Here is a 17,341-nt window from a genome sequence, read left to right on the forward strand (position 1 = left end):
AGTAAAAATTCACAAATATTCTATATAGACAAAAATCCTTTTTCAAAAAAACATTTTTTGTGATGGAAAGTGGTGGTTTCATAAACGTCAAAGAGTACCATCCAGGCTACCCTCGTTCTTGCTTTTAACCACAAACAAACCACCGACCACCTTATATTTATTTATTAATTATTTTCTCAAAAAAATTTTTTTTAGAATTCATTGTGAATTTTTGTCTAAAAAATGGGAACAGTTCACCACTTAAATGTTTTAGAAGGTAAAAGTTTTCATTAAATATTAATCACTTCCCATTTGTTATATTCATTGTTCTTGACACATCGCAGAGTACTTGGCTCAGAGCAGTGATATTTGTTCTCAACAAGGTCGCAAAATACTTGGCTCAATCCCTGCTGTTAAATGAGCCGCTGAGAAAACAGTCCATGGTAGCATTTTAACCCGACATGGCCAGATTTCGAAGAGAGCAGGACCATCCCATTTTTTAGACAAAAATTCACAATGAATTGTAAAAAAATATTTTTTTGAGAAAATAATTAATAAACGAATATAAGGTGGTTTGTTTGTGGTTAAAAGCAAGAGCGAGGGTAACCTGGATGGTACTCTTTGACGATTATGAAACAACCACTTTCCCTCACAAAAAATGTCTTTTGAAAAAGGATTTTTGTCTATATAGAATATTTGTGAATTTTTACTCTGGTTTAGAGATACAATATGTAGAATTAAAGAAGATAAAAAAAGAAGAAAAAAAATGAATAAGTGGGTGTGGGTTTTTGTATTTCATATGAGCCTTAATTAAGCAACTACCTGGGGTTTTTTCCCTGTTTTATGGAAAGCCATCCTCTCCACCTGGCCCAGCTGCTCGAGTGACAGCCCTTAGTCAGAGGCTTCCTGCTGTACCTTCAGAGCCTGTGCTCTGAGTTCCGCCAGCGGGTGTCACTGTTGAGTGATGGCTGAGACTTTCTCATCCTCTTAGGGGTTATGACTGTTGCTTCTGGACAGTTCCTAGCCTTGGCTGCCCCTGGGAAGAGAAGCCAGGCCCGATGATCAAACTCAGTTCCTCTGTGCATCACTCCTAGGGAGCCATTGCACTGGCCCCCATACCCTGAGGATTTTTAACACACTGAAAACGGACAATGAAGCCCAGTGTCACTTCTCTTCTTCAAACTAGATGTGGTTTCATTTAGTGGGCTAGTAGTCCTCGAACGTCACTGGATGAATGAATTTTTATTCCAGTATGTATTTCTGAAATCGCCAGGTTTTTGGGTTGTTTTTTTTTTTTTTTTTTGTAACGTTTGATAATTCAGGATGTTTTGCATTGTGTTGGTGGCTGTGCTCTTCCAGTACTGGTCTTGTGCTGTGAAAGCCTGCCAGAATGAGAGTGAATGTCCCGCAGACCCATAAGTCTCTCTCTCTCTTGGTCTTTCCCAGGTGGGGCTGATAACTTCATATGCCCTGTGGGCCATCTCCAGGAGTTTTGGGATTTTCCTCTTGTCCCGGGCAATAGGTGGAATAAGCAAAGGGAACGTCAGCTTATCCACTGCTATAATTGCTGACTTGCGCACTCCAGAAGCTCGTGGTAGGGGCATGGTGAGTTAAGCTTCTCTCAAGATCTGTGTGGAGTTGTTTTTTTTTTTTTTTTTTAATGATAGTTTCCTCAGATGTATTTTGGACAGAGGTTTCTTTTCTACATGTCACCTGTGCCCCTGGAGAGCTCAGTAATCTACAAGTGGCTCAGTCTCTTTAAACAGCAGTTCTCCAAGTTGTTGTGTTTTGCATGGTTTCACGTAAGTCGTGTGATGTCCCTGCTCCCTGAGCATGTGGCGGAGGTCACGTGACCTGTGTGTGTGTGTGATTCCTTGAGGAACGAATATTAAAGGTAAGGAATCTCACTTTCCTAACCAGCAGTGTTTGTGGAGGTCACCTGTTGTCTCGACATGTGACCCCTAATGAGAACTTGAAAAATGCAATTTGGGAGAATGTTTTCAAGTAATTTCTTTCTCGTTTTGGCTAAGTGTAATTTTACTAGTTGCTGTAGACTGCTTTGCTCCATTAATTATGTTCTGAAACAGCTCTCCCCCCTCCCCCTCCCCCGCACATCTAATAAAATGTGGTGGCCCAGGCCTTGCTACCCCTTAACTTTCCAGTCAAAGAGCAGCAGGAGAATTGGCTCCCATGGAGGGGTGGTCCCAGCTGAAGATTAGAAGACATGGGGGGGACAAGTGCAGGGAAATGGGAAAGCCCCATTCTTAATGTTTCTGACCTTTAATGAAGTGAAAAAGAGTGGAGAGCCTGTGATTATAAGCAGCATACACTGCTGCAGCGTAGCATTGCCCACACTGTAACAACTGACTGACATTTACTTACTCTGCCGAGTAAACAAATGTGCCAGAGATGGGCGAGGCAGCTGGGAAAGGCCTGCTAGCTTTTGAGCAGTCTGCGATTGGATAACTTTTTTTTTTTTTTTTTGAGAAATTTATGGCTTAGTGTTGTGGCCGCCTCCATTTCTTTCTGTCCTGGCCAGGCTTGCTAATTGCACTTCAGCTTCTGTGAGGTTGACTCTAGCAGCTCTCCCTTACGCTTCGAAGGCATGCATTGCAAACTGCAGGCTAAGAATGCGAAACTGAACCCATGAAGGTTGGGTTGAGAAGACGTAACATGACGCGTTAAAGTCCTTCTGTCATTGAGAGTGTGTAAAAGAAGGTATTGATGGGACGTTTTGCTGATACTTAGGAAGGTTCTCCCTGTAACTTAGGGAAAGCAGTAATGTACTATCTGGTTGTCTGCAAATGTGCCTGTTTCACCGTTCTTGCTGGCTACAGTGACCTGCAGTCCTCTGCGATAGGACTGCTAGAGAAGGGACAGTCGTAAGCCTTGGCTAATAAAGGTGATTGTTTTTTTCCATTTTGTGCACCTGTATTTTAGTTTTGGAGGCTCCCTTCTCTTGCTATCCTGCGTCCTTCTTCCTGCTACCCCCCACCCTCTTCCTGTGTTGTCATTACCGATGCTCTGTATTTGCTTGCTTTTGATACTTTGCCCAGGGCTTTGCGAGTAACTCAGTCCCGGGAGGGGGTAGAGGGTGTCCTGAAAAAAACGATTATCAGACGTCCTACTGGTGCACCCGACCCACTCTGTGGGAGGCTGTGGCTTGCCTTCTGCCGAGGGAGTCTGGTTTGTGAATGGCTCCGCCAGCTTTCCCGCGTGCGTCGCCTCGTGCCTGGGGGCTCCATGCAGCCTTTTCCTGGCATCTGCTGCTGGGCCGTTGAGCGTCGCGGCAGCAAGACACAACGTCCGCCTTGATTAGGCCATGTGATGTTTGCCGGTTTCCTCTGCCACGGCTTTGCTTGCAGAGTTTGGTTTGTGCTCGAGTGAGAGTTGCCGTATGCAGCTCGCCCACTCCGACAAAGTGGACCTGAAATAACTGTAACTCCTCGAAGTAGGAAAGTGCAGTGCAGCCAGTAGAACTGCCTCCTGTAACATTGTATGAAAAAGAAAAAAGTGATCGTTTGGCTCTGTTCTTTGTGTGTGTGTATTTTTTTTTTTCGTTTGCCATTAGCATTTGCTGGAATGATGTTGCATCACTAACATAATTAAACTATAACTTCTTGTCGTAAAGATTGCTTCCTTTTATTTTGTTCAAAGGATTCATGTTTCAGGCCTAATGTTCATTGTTTTGAGTGGTGCACTTGTGACCTTGAGCCACACTGTCCTCAAGTGTGAAATGTAAGCTGTTTGAAGCAGGCACCTTGCTAACTGACAGGCCAATTCAGTAAAAACGCGGGAGAACGGACGAACGCCCGCTCTCCCGGTGCGCGCACCGGCCACTTGCCGGTGCGCGCGATTCAGTATGCAAATGAGGTGGTGCGGTAGAATCGGGCAAAAGGAGGCGCTAGGGACACTAGCGCGTCCCTAGTGCCTCCTTTTAGCCCGGAGCGGTGGCTATCAGCAGGTTCGACAGCAGACGCTCAATTATGCTGGCGTCGGTTCTCGAGCCCGCTGACAGCCACGGGCTCAGAAACCGGACGCCGGCAAAATTGAGCATCCGGTTTTTGGCCCGACAGCTGGTGGCCGAATTCCAATTTTTTTTTTTAAACTTTTTTTACACTTTGGGACCTCCGACTTAATATCGCCATGATATTAAGTCGGAGGGTGCACAGAAAAGCAGTTTTTACTGCTTTTCTGTGCACTTTCCCAGTGCCTGAAGAAATTAGCGCCTTCCTTTTGGGTCGGCGCTAATTTCTGAAAGTAAAATGTGCGGCTTGGCTGCACATTTTACTTACTGTATCCCGCGCGCATACCTAATAGGGCCATCAACATGCATTTGCATGTTGAGGGCGCTATTAGGTGCCGCGGGTTGGACGCGCGGTTTCCTCCCCTTACTGAATAAGGGGTAAGGGAAAATGCGCGTCCAAGAGCAGGCTAACAGTGCACTCCGTCGGAACGCACTGTACTGTATCGACCTGTGAATTATCTTGTGCAGTGCAGTGTGCATTTGTGGTGCCATAGAAATGTCATAAGGCTTTTTTCTGTCACAACAATTTTTTGGTTTTCACAGGCAATGATTGGCGTTGCTTTTTCTCTGGGGTTCACCCTGGGCCCTTTGATGGGTGCTTACTTTGCCAGGGACACAGCCAGCGAAGAGATCTTCTATGTGCGCCCAGCTCTGCTCGCTCTCCTCTTCGCAGTCCTTGATTTGATCTTCATCTTCTTTCTTCTTCCGGAGACACTCCCCAAAGAAAAACGGGTAAAGCTCACTCAGCTTTGTGTTAGCAGGAAACAGTTCTTGTTTCCTGTGCAAGAACTGTGAATGTTGTCTTGGTACAGTAAAGAAAAAGGGACATTATTGATCGGATATGTGCAGAATAACACAGGAGCGTCTATTCTGATACAGAAGATGGGATCGTGCAGAACTGATTAACAGATTTGCACAATGCACTCTCGCCCTAGCTTGATAGCACCCAGGCAGAGAGTGCATCAAGCTAGGGCGAGAGTATGTTGTACAAATCTCATCTTTGTGTATCTTTCCTTATTCCAAACCACATCAAATCCTCACTGAGGTGTATTGTGCTGTTCGTATGTCTGACTGTGCATGTAAAACTGGCCCCAAAACCCTAGACCACCACCAAAACCTCTCTTCTAGTTACTAGCTGGCCCTCCTACAGTGGTATAAATAGATGACTAATATGTGTGCCATCTCAGAGGCTCTCTCCCCTCTCCGAAATGGGATTCGCAATAAATGTTGCGCATCCTGTTTCGGGCATATCGCCTAGCTTAATGCCAGGAAAAAAGGTGTAGTTATTTCCGGTGTTAAAACGTGCAAACACCCCTCATTTTCCTAAACCCTGCCCAAACTCCTCCCCTTTGAATTTTTCAAAATTTGCATACGCATTTATTTATTTTTGTTTATTTATTTAAAATCTTTTCTATACCGTCGCTAAGTTAAATACCATTGCATGCATTATGGCATTCTTGTGGGCGTTGGGGCATTTTGACTTAACGCATTTTGCTGAATGACCCTGTTGGTTTGTAAAAGGAAGACTTTACAACCGTTTTAATGAGCTTGATGCTTGACCGGAATGATCTGTCCAAAAGTAAAAGTAGAGGGGGCATCATAGGAAGGAAATTTACTGAGCATAATAATCAGTTTTCATGATATTCAATAACATTTTATTATGTTGCAACCAACTATTGGCAGATTGAAGGCATAGAGAAACCTGGTTAAAAGTTTGATCAGGATGTTGATTTTAGGACAAAAAAATCGATCTGCATATATTTTATAATTCATGCCCAGACAGGCGCAGATCTTGCAGATTGGTGCAAGGCAGATGTTTAAAAAGCATAGCTGAAATAGCAGAGCCCTGTGGGTCTCCATTGAGACCAGCAGTACTTGCTGAGTTCTGTTGGTTAAAAGAAACCCAAAACAATCTTTTATGGACAGTACCAGATATCCCCACTTGAGACAGGGAGGGGGATGGGGAGAGATGGGGTGGAAGGGCCCAGCAGCAGCATGTTCAATAATGCAAGGTCCGGGGAAGGGGTTGAGCCACCCATGGACCCCCTGGAACACTAGCCCTACATTTAGAAAGGGATTGGGGGAAGGGGGGCTTGTACATGAGTACCCAGTCGCTCCTGTTCACCTGCACTCTTATCCTAACTTGCACTGCTGATGGGAGGCTCCCCTCTACTCCATTTGCATATTAATGAAATGCTATGCATGCATGTGCATACGATGCAGTTCATTGATTCAGCGCACATGGCACCTGATTTATTTTCTGCTAGTGCTGCCGTTGTCATATGATGTATTTTTAATGCGCATTCAGCATCAGTTTTGGCATTAGTTATTGCAGCTTCAAAAATAGGCTTTTTGTTTGTATGATAGCTATGGCTTTCATCCTCTCCAAATGAACCGTGGAACGGATCTCTACAATTTCTGATTTAAAAGCAACTATTGGAGCATTTGCAAAACGTAGAACCTTGTTTGGGAGGTTAGCCATCTTTCTAAACTGAACCCTACTGAAAAGGAATAAGGGATGATTGTGCCAGGCCAATAAAGATCTCAGCTTTTTACGAGTTCTGGGATATTCAAGGAGTATAATATACGTACATTTCTCAGGACCTTCAAGCCTAGCTACTGTAGTATAATCTGTAGCTCAAGTAAGAGGGAATACACCCTTCCCAAGAATCTAGCAGAGCCCTGAGAGGATCCAAAGCTTCAGATTTGTTTACGTTTATCATCAAACCAGAAGAGGCTCCAGAATGGTCAAGCAAAGACATGAAGAAAGCCAGCAAAAAGTCTTTCTAAGCCCAAAATATTAGATGTACATTGGGTTTGATCAACAACTTTTTGTCAAGTAAACATTTTTGCCTGGGATCACATTTATGGGGCGCATGCTCGGGTCATTTGCTACCTTGAAGGAACCTTCCAGACTGGGAGTATTGGCTATTTGAACTTGGCTGCTTAGGTGAGCAGCAGTTGCCGGGAGTTTGCTCCAGCTGTGAGCTCGTTTCCTACTGAGCCGCAGCAAGGAAAGCCGTCTTTCTGCAAAATCATTTGGTGGCATCATGTGGCAGGCAGAAGATAACGAGAAGTCTGATTTCTCAGCATCGTTATTCTTAATCCACCTCTGACTGGTAAACCAAAACGCACACTGGTATGGGAAAGAGATCTTAACTGCCCTCTGTCCAAGGATGGGTGGGATGACACAAGATTTTCAAAACTTTGAAGGCAAAGTTTCAAAGAGTTGCGTGTGGGGGGAAAAATGAGCACATGCGTGTGCAAAGAGCATATACTCCCGTAACTGCTATTTTAAAAACCTCAAAATACACACGTAGGTAAAAGTCCATGAGTAAATCTGCGTATGTGTGGGCCGGGGACAGTGCCTACATATCCACGAGTAACTTGCTATTTTGTAAGCAACTTCTGCATGTAAATGTGACACCTGCTGTATATCTGGAGTAAGTGATCGTAAACATCTTAAAAGTGAAATACTGACTGAATGAGGGGGACCTCAGGCTGAAGAGTTAGGAGGGACTCGGTGACCTGCAGATGGCCTGGGCAAACCGGTAGACTAATTGGCAAAACTGGTAATTCCATTGCTCGAACGCATGTTAGAAAATCTCCCCCACTTAACACATGCAGAGGCTGACTTATTGGAGGTAGGGGAGGGGAACAAATGCATCTAATTTATTCATGTTATGTTTACTCGCGTATAACTTTAAAATTATAAGTAAAAATATTCCGGTATGCCGGTTGTGCAGATTTATCTGGCTAAATTCTGACTTATCCTGCTGAGTTGGGCTTTTCTGAATTAAACGTTGTCTTATTTATTTATTTTTCTATACCGACATTCGATTTGACATATCAGGTCAGTTTACATACAACATGATGTCTAAGGCAAGCCTTATAATGACATGATAGAGTGTAACAGATTAACTAAGTACATACACCTTGCTTTACAAAATAACTTTTTTTAACAGTAATATGCTCTGATTATTTAACTGGATAAGTCTGAAAAGCACTACTTAGATGGCTTAAAATGTTTCTTATCTGGCCAAGTCGATAGCCGAACAAGTAGTGTTTTTAGACTTATCCGGCTAAGTAGTGTCATAACACAGAGTATATCACATCCCCCTACTAGAAATAACACACAGCATATACATGTAGGGACATCATTAATCATCCAGTAGCACTCAACCCGGCGTTCGGTTCATCCCGCAGCGCCAGGGAATGTGAGTGGATTATATCATGATAATGGTTGCTTATATGTCCTTTTGAGATATAAGAAAAGGACATATAAGCAACCATTATCATGATATAATCCACTCACATTCCCTGGCGCTGCGGGATGAACCGAACGCCGGGTTAAGGCGCCTGACGCCGACGCTCGTGGGAAGTGGTTGTGTATTGTGATTTTAGATGAAGGTTTTTAGATATGTATGATGTATGTGTGAGTGGTGAGGTGAATGTGAGCGGATTATATCATAAAGGTTGCTTTTTGTCCTTTTGATATGTTTATATAGGGAATTTGATGATGTAAATGTTTCTCCATACCTTCTGATATATCCATAGGTGTTAATTGATAATGAAACAGTATTTTGGAAACTTATGTAAATGGTGTATTTCTATACATTCAGTGTGGCTATATGTGAAATAATAAAAAGCAAAATCTGGATGATTAGATTAATGATGTCCCTACATGTATATGCTGTTTGACTATATTTAGCCAGATAAATTGGAAATTATCTGGATAACTATTGCTTCTTGTCTGGATAAGTAGAATGTATTTATACATTTTTTTTTTAAATGTATGCCTGTTCCCAAGTATATGTGTGCGTATTTTATAACCTGCACGGATACATCGTTATACATGTAGATTATAAAATACCCGAGTAGATTTGCACGCCCAGGTTTTAAAGCTGTCTTCTCTGTGGCTGCCAATATTACAGAAAATAGCTTTAAAGCAAATCTTAGGTAGTAATTAACACCCTTCAGAATGCAGCCTGGGGAAATCTGCATTCCGAGTCTTACTTTGGGGTTCTGGCAAATTAACCAGAAACTGCAGAGCACAGCAGGAGTGAGTTCAAGGGTTGCAAGGGAAAGGAAGGATACACAAAGGTCTTGGTGCAAAATAAGAAATTTCAACGAGCACGAATATCCCTATTCTGCCACAAAAGGTAAATAAGGGATGGTTATTTAGCCTTTCAAACAGTACTAAGACTAGGGGGAACTGTGAAGCTAATAAGTAGCTGATTGAAAACCACTCAGAGAGAGTATTTTCACTCATTGCATAGTTAAGATGTGGAATTGGTTGCTGGAGGACGTGATGAAAGCATCAAGCTTGGCTGGGTGTCAAAGGGGGTTCCTGGAGGAAAAGTCTATAAAACATTTGTCTTGTAGATTTGGAAAAGAAACCACTTGCCCCTGGGAACGCGCAGCAAGAAATTGATCTGTTCTTGGGTAACTTGTGACCCTGATTGGCCATTGTCAGAGACGGGATGCTGGGCTTGGTGGAACTTAGGCCATACTGGGTCAGACCATACTTAGGCCATACTGGGTCAGACCAATCTTACATTCTTAATGGGACTGTCTTAATATTTGAGGCCTATTTAGTCTGCTTTATTGATTCTGCTTGGGCTTTGTCCAGCAGTAAGAAGTATGGGAAGTGAATTTCTCTCTTGTATTATAAATTGGCTTTCCTTTTCTTAATTCAAATAGAAACTGTCCATTATATTTGGAGAGTGGTCAGCTGTCGTCTGGACTCATAATTTCACATGACCCATTTGTTGGTAATTATTGGAGAAACATAGGCTGCCAGTGGCATTAATCCATCTCTGTCTCTGTTCAGCAGAGTGAATGTTGATCATTAGGAGATTTCAGGACCCGTGTCGATTCTCCTCTTCTTGTTGGTACACTCACGTTGTCCCTGTTCTCTCTTCTCTATTAGTTATCCTCAGTCCTGTCTGGATTTCAAGAAGCTGTGGACTTACTCAGTCCTTTTCGTTTATTTCAATTCTCTGCAATCACAAGAAGAAAAGACTTTCCTTCCAGAGAAAGTATGTTCTTTTAAATTATACGATGTATATGCATATTTACAGTTTTCCTGCTCTAAGTGTATTCTGCATATAATAATGGAGCAAAATATACATATGCCAATAATGACTCTTCCCTGGGGGCGCTGCCAGTTGGCTGTGGAAAGAGGCAGGACGAGCAGAATTTCAGAGAAGTGCTTCCTGCTGGCTTCCCCTCCCACTCAAGGTAGAGCACAGGTGTGGAACTCTATTTGTAGTATGAGAGATGAGGTTCTATGTTGCAGAGGGGTGATCTGTTCATCTTATCCTGTACTCTAGAAGGTCTGCAAAGGAAAATAAAATTATACTAGAGACCTACTACAAATTATGTCCCCCTTCCTACAGGTGAATCTGGAAGAGACAAAGTATGGTTTTCTCAGCAAAGCCAACAAAATCTCCCAATACACATTCCAAGTTTATCTAAATGATGAAGTAGCACACACGCTAGACTATGCATACCTTGACCTAATGAGTGTATGAGGGTGCTTCAGGTTGACAGTGAAGAAGCTGTAACGGCCTTCTGTGCAGTAAAGTAAACCCCTGGCCCGATTCAGATAACCCCCCACTGTAAAATTAAATATTAAATTGATAGCCTCATTCAACCAATTCTCCTATATGAAAGTGAAGTCTTGGGTCATTCGAGGCCCAAGACCTATAATGGGGGCAAACCCCAGTAGAAACTTTGCACCTCCAGTTCTGTAAAGAAATACTGCATCTACATAAACTCCCCTAGCAAGGAGTGCAGAGCAGAAGTAAGATGTTTCCCCCTCACAACTCACTATGTGGAAAGGAAATACTCATTTTCTTTTTTTTCTTGGTTCTAATTATTACGTTTCATTTAACAATACAAGAAAACTCTTGCATAGAAAAAGGCAACATGAAAAAGAAAAACTTTTAAGAATACAAAAATATACATAATACAATGATTTGCTATTGCATCCAGCCCACAGTTAAGGAGTGTTCCATATAACCAGCATTATAGGAGCAAAAGTAATATTAAAAAAAAAGAAATACTCAAATTCTGATGTCATCTCAGTAACAGTGACACACACAGCCTCCACTACAAGGCACTTTTAAGTGCAACAAAACCTTGCAGGAAGGATTAAAGGCATTCAACATTTCTGTAGCAAAACCTGTTGTACTAGAACAGCCCTGATTCCCAGGGATCAAACAGGAAGAATCCTACCAACAAACGCTAAGCATTGCAAATATTACAACACCAATATACCTTCTATTAAGAACATAAGAAATTACCATGCTGGGTCAGACCCCAAGGGTCCATCAAGCCCAGCATCCTGTTTCCAACAGAGGCCAAACTAGGCCACAAGAACTTGGCAATTATCCATCACTAAGAAGATCCCATGCTACTAATGCAATTAATAGCAGTGGCTATTCCCTAAGTAAACTTGATTAATGGACTTCTCCTCCAAGAACTTATCCAAACCTTTTTTGAACCCAGCTACACTAACTGCACTAACCACATCCTCTGGCAACAAATTCCAGAGCTTAATTGTGCGTTGAATGAAAAATAATTTTCTCTGATTAGTCTTAAATGTGCTACTTGCTAACTTCATGGAATGCCCCCTAGTCATTCTATTATCTGAAAGTGTAAATAACCGATATGTAGAGATATGTAGATATTCGAGCTCTGTGCTTCAAAACTGATGAACAATAAGGAAAAGGAACAAAGGAAATAAGAAATGGTATACGGGTAAACGGAGGAAAATTGATATGGTGTGTCCGTATATCTCCGTACTAGCAAGGAGAGCATTTTGAGTTTCTGGTGATTAATCTGTAGAGGTCTTAGGCTGTGGATACAGCGACAGCAAGAGTTTTTCATGAAGACAGCAAACTCAGTGAGAACGGATACAGAACGTGGTCATATATAACAAGATATCGGAACCTTAAAGAAGATCTTTGATGTTTCTACTATAAGAGGCTACGCTATATATTGTGAATTCATTCAAGAATAGATCCTTGGTTTGATCACTATATATATTCCCCTGACGAAGCCGCCAAGGCGAAACACAAGGGCCCGGTTGGGATTAATGAATTCTCATAGAAAGGATTGGGATTAATAAGGATCAAAATAAGGGATTATAGTATTAGTTTCAGAGTATCAGATAATATGCAGGTTCTATGGTATGATGAAGAAATGTCCTTTCGTGGATTATAAACTGGTTAAAAAAGACAGGAAACAGAGAGTAGGATTAAATGGTCAATTTTCTCAGTGGAAAAGGGTAAACAGTGGAGTGCCTCAGGGATCTGTACTTGGACCGGTGCTTTTCAAGATAAAGAGATAGAGAGAGAGATATCTATATCAATATATAGGACCTCTCACACCCAAAGCGAGAATCATACCCCTAGACCAACGAGACAGCTGTGAGGTATAGATGGTGTCTGCACAAATGTAGTCAGTGCTCAGTATGGTGCTATCCAGCTAAATATGTTAGCCTTCCCTTGTCATGGCTGCAACCCTGCTCCCTTTATCTCCAGGTAACTTTGACCACACAAATGTCTATGCAAAGTGAATTGGAAAAAGGGGAGATATTGTTAAAGATTTATGTCTGTAAAAACAGATATTCTTTATCTTCACGTGCATAAATCTTTTGAATATATGTATATCAGTGACCACAAATTAGAAACAGAAACATGCAGGCAAACATTAAAATGGAAACCCCAAGAAGTCACTCTGTATGCAGTTGCAATACTGGTGAAATAAACAGAGATGTATTTTCTTCTTTCCCGAGCAAAGTGCTAATATATAAAGTTGCATATTTCCCAGAGCTGACAGAGAAAATCAAAAACCTCCTACAAAAGAATGAGCAGGGAAAACTCCTCATAGTCCTGGGGGAAAGGAGAAACAACAGCAAAATATGTTGTATCCTGCCATCAGGCCAGAAATGTAATGTGATCAGGGAGAATATTCAGTCAGTGTCTCCAGAACTTGGAAGCTCTCGTTATTTCTCATCTATGCATTGTATTTGGAAACACATGCCCAAACCTCTGCCAATAAAGGTTCTTTTTTTATTTATTTAAAACATTTTTGTTCCGCTGGTCCTAATATTACCCTCAGCGGTTTACAATTTCAAGTGTATACCAAAAGAAAGAAAAAGGAAACTACATGTATTATGTCAGTTTTGTTTTTAAATATATACAAAAGAAAAATCTATACAATAGGAAACAAATATCATAAGGGAAACACTTATTAAATGCTATATAGCCAACAAAGAAAAACCAATAGTGCAAGTTACTGACCCCTAGATTGAGAGAGAGAGACCATTTTTAAGGCCTTCATAGTACTCAATTATTTATATCTCTATAGGAGGGCCAGCTAATAGCTCGAGGTGAGGTTTTGGTGGTGGTTTAGGGGCCAGTTTTACATGCACAGTGAGACATATGAACACTTCAGTACACCTCAGTGAGGATTTGACATCATTTGGAGTGAGAAGGTGTACTGTGCTGTTCATACGTCTTATTCTGCATGTAAAACTGGCCGCTAAACCACAGACACCACCTCACCGCTTTATCAGGTTCATGAGAGAGTTACCAACAAGGTGGCTTGCATGATGACCTCATCCTGGGAAGTCTCTAGGAAGGTGGACAATCCAGATTATCCAATCATTCCTCCCAGTTTCAGGCAGATGATAATTCCTAGATATGCTTCCAATGAAAATTTCAAATTCTCTGCTGGGAGCTTCTGGAATAGTTCCTGTGGTAACAATATCATTTTGGGGAAAATTTAATTAGGCCGATTCCTACTCCTGTTGGTGTTCTCTAGCTGCTGTGCAGAGCAATGTTAGTATTAATGAACGCCATATTGGGTGATTGCAGTACAGAAATTTGGCCTCCCGTGGTCACGAGTGTATCTTGCTTACTCAGCCTCTGATCCTGATAATTTGAGTGCTGTTTCCTTAGTAAAGGTATGAATTTGAGGGGTGAAAGTAGAAGGCATACCTTCTGTCCTTGTCACTATTCACCAGATCTGCACCAAGATGACATTCTTGGATGCTACAGATCGGTACCATTCCTGTATCCAGAGTAACCCTACTCGGAGAGGAAATAGCCATTGGCACAGTTCTTGTCTCAGACACTACAGGAACACTGAGATGTGATGCTGATTCAAAGCACTCAGATTCTGCGTTGCTTTAAATTTCTTTTTGTACCACTCTTACCCCAGATTGCAATGTTTATTTTAAAATTATAAATTTTCTATTTTGTACATCACCTAGGGCTTCAGTACAGGCGACTAAAAAAAATATACCACAAACATAGTCATTCCAGTCCTACTTGCATCGGCTTCCTGGAGGTCTTCATTTCAGATCGTCTTCCTACCTCCAACAGACCCTAGTTTTAGACCAGCCTGGGCCGCCTCTGTTGCTAGGGAAGACGCAGCTGAAAATGTAATGCTGAGCTGTAGTGGAGATCGGCCACCGGAGCTCAGTGCAGCGTTGAGCTCATCCGGACTCTGTGGTAAATCTCCTCGCTGCGGGGTGAAGCTGGCCCCATCTTGCTGCGACTGCCAGAAGAGGAAACTATCAGTAGAGGCCTTGACGTGATATTCGAGGCCGCACTGGATAAGAAATTTTTACTCTTCCTTTTCCCTATACTTGCAGCAACAGGAAGGGGAAAAAAATAAATCCAAGAAGAGGGGTGCTTGTTCAGATTTTCAGTGAGATTTTCCTGACGGGCTTCTTGTATCACGAGCAAGCAAAGGGGGACGGGGGGACAGAGAGGAAAGTGGGCTGGAGGATCCGTGCAGTTGCAGGGAGAGAAATCAAAGGCTCGGTGCAGAGGAGGGAGGAAGATGAGCACAAGCCCCCCTGAGAGGGGGTGGAGGGGTTAAATGATGATGATGAGGAAGAGGGGAGGCGGACTAGAAGTTTTCGCCAGTGTGCCCTCTGTGCAGGTAGGTGCTGTCCACAAGGTGGGTCGTTTTCCTTGTACCCTTACCCACCTCACCACACGAAAGGCACGTTTGGTACCTCTCTAGCAATTTGTAACACCATCATGTGTGCTAGAAAGAGCTGATGCAATTCCTCCTTCCCAGATCACTGCTAATCTCAGGGTAAGCAAGTCTGGGGAGAGTAAAATTTTATTTATTTTTTTTGGGCGGTACTGTTGGATCTGAAATGTTATGCCCCGGTAGTAATATAAAGTATACTGTCTTGTACAAGAAAATTCATATTATAATGCTCACAGGAGCTTGGTGGAGGTGGTGAAGTGTCTTGGTCGACTCACACAGACTGGTTGGGTGAGGGAACCAAACCAGGGTTTCTAGACTTTTTTTTTTTTTTTTTTTGGACATGCATACTGTGTTCACAAGCCAAATGCTTTATTGAAAAAACCCCAAACAAACTTCTAAATGAAGTCACATTAGTTAGATGAAAAAGGTGGTAGATAAAAAAAAAAGCCTTTCCTTCATCTTTGATGGCTTCATTGCTGGGAGCACTCTGGTACAGGAAAGTTTTAATTCTGACCACTGGCCGGGTTGGACGAGCGGAAGGTGTGCGCCTTCTGAATCCCTACAGGGACGGCCGATGGTTACATACGGCTTGGATGAGGAAGGAGCTGATGAATTTAGCACTAGAGATGTGCATCGAGTGCCCGATCGTTTCCGCTTTCGGGTTTGTGGCCGTGGGAAAATCTCGTATTCCCGCAGATCGGCATTTTTTTTTTCGTGAAAAATCGTTTTTTGGCTTAGTGCGCGCTAATGGGGTTAGTTTTTGTTAGCGCCCGCCACTAAGCCGAAAAACGATTTTTTTTAACGAAAATTCGGGGAAAATGCAATCGTTTTATTGGTTTCCCGATCCATGACGATTTAGGGAATATCATACGATTTTCCTAATTGTCAAAAACCCGATTGCACATCCCTATTTAGCACAGAAGATTAGTGTCCTAGCACTGTGGGCAGCCTTGCGTTTCCTGTTCTCGGTGGGCTGGGCTGCTGTTGGCCAGCTGGGGAGAAGCAGATATGTTGGTGGCGGTGGGAACGTGGGCCCCTGGGCCACCTCCAGAGCTGCAGGTGGCTCTTCATGTATTTATCTTTTAAATCTCAGTAGATTACGTGCTTCACTTTTTAAATGATGTTTACTTTCTTAGACCTCTAAAGTTTCTTAGTGTCATTAGGCATGTGCTTACAAGCTTGTATGGCTACGGCTCCTTCCCCCCACCCCCATCTAAAAGTTAATTTAGTTTGTGTTGTCTGTATTTTTGGTTGTTATAAAAGGTATGACATGCTTGGAAGCACTACACTCTAAAGAGACAGTAAACCTGAATTAAGAAATAGAGGTATGTGTAAGGCAAAGACAAGACTCCTTATAATACCCGTTGCAATGTCTCTTGCGATGGTTCTGTGATGCCCAAGGAGTAGTCAGCATCAAAATGTGGTAAAATTAAAATAAGTGCTTTGCAATAATTGCTTTTTTTCTGGCTTTTAAGCCTCTACCATGGAGCTCACTTTCTCCCCCTGATTGATCACCTCAAAGTGTTAGATTACATTATGATGAGGTTACTTAAATGTCTGTGTTAAGGTATAGTTTCTTTACTTTTTTTTTTTTTTTTTTACCACAGGCTTTCAAAATCTGAAGGTCCTTGGCCTGGTATATTTTCTGTATCTCTTCCTGTTTTCTGGACTGGAGTATACGATAAGTTTCCTGACGCACCAGCGATTCCAGTTCAGCAGGTACTGTATATTTGGAAGATCTGGTTATTACTGTTATAGACCACGTATCCTTCTAACAATTCATTGACAAAACGGGTTTTAGAATAATGTCATGGGTCCAAGAATAGCTATGCAAAATTCATCACATTCAGAGTTGTCATATTACATATCCCACGGTAATGTATAATACAGAAAGTTTAGAATTGTATTTTTTTTTTCCTCTTCACATTAGTGAAAAAGTATTTTCTTGCCATTTGGTCCTTGAAAGAGGCACATTTCTCGGAGACCCGGCATCAAACATTTTCAATTATAGCTCCAACACTTTGGAATGCGCTGTTAGCCGTGCTTCAAGAAATGCCAGACTGTAAGTTGTTCTGTAAAAAAAAAAAACTGAAATCCGTTTTGTTCATAGAAGCTTTTTCATAGAAGGCATGCACCCTTATTCAGAGAGCGACTGTGTGGTTTGCCTCTTGAGATAAGTAGGATCAACTAGTCTTGTAAAAGGTTTATCTCTGTATTGTGTTTTTGAGGTCATTTTTAAAGAAGTTGTGTGTGTTGTCATGGAAATCACTGTGCAGAGACCATCAGCAAGGCTTAAAATGTGTTATTGAATTT

At 42.1% G+C, this 17,341-nt stretch overlaps 1 protein-coding gene across 1 annotated transcript in view; it reads left to right on the forward strand.

Annotated features, from left to right (window-relative positions):
- The window catches only part of MFSD10 (major facilitator superfamily domain containing 10), a 77,167-nt gene that overhangs the window by 8,868 nt on the left and 50,958 nt on the right, over positions 1 to 17,341 (forward strand). The window contains exons 4-7 of the mRNA XM_029592067.1: positions 1,426 to 1,584; positions 4,550 to 4,738; positions 9,939 to 10,047; positions 16,636 to 16,747. Coding sequence (XP_029447927.1) covers positions 1,426 to 1,584; positions 4,550 to 4,738; positions 9,939 to 10,047; positions 16,636 to 16,747 — 569 coding nt within the window. The remainder of the gene's footprint in view (positions 1 to 1,425; positions 1,585 to 4,549; positions 4,739 to 9,938; positions 10,048 to 16,635; positions 16,748 to 17,341) is intronic.

This window comes from Rhinatrema bivittatum, chromosome 1 (genome assembly GCF_901001135.1).
Source record: "Rhinatrema bivittatum chromosome 1, aRhiBiv1.1, whole genome shotgun sequence".
NCBI classification, from domain to species: domain Eukaryota; kingdom Metazoa; phylum Chordata; class Amphibia; order Gymnophiona; family Rhinatrematidae; genus Rhinatrema; species Rhinatrema bivittatum.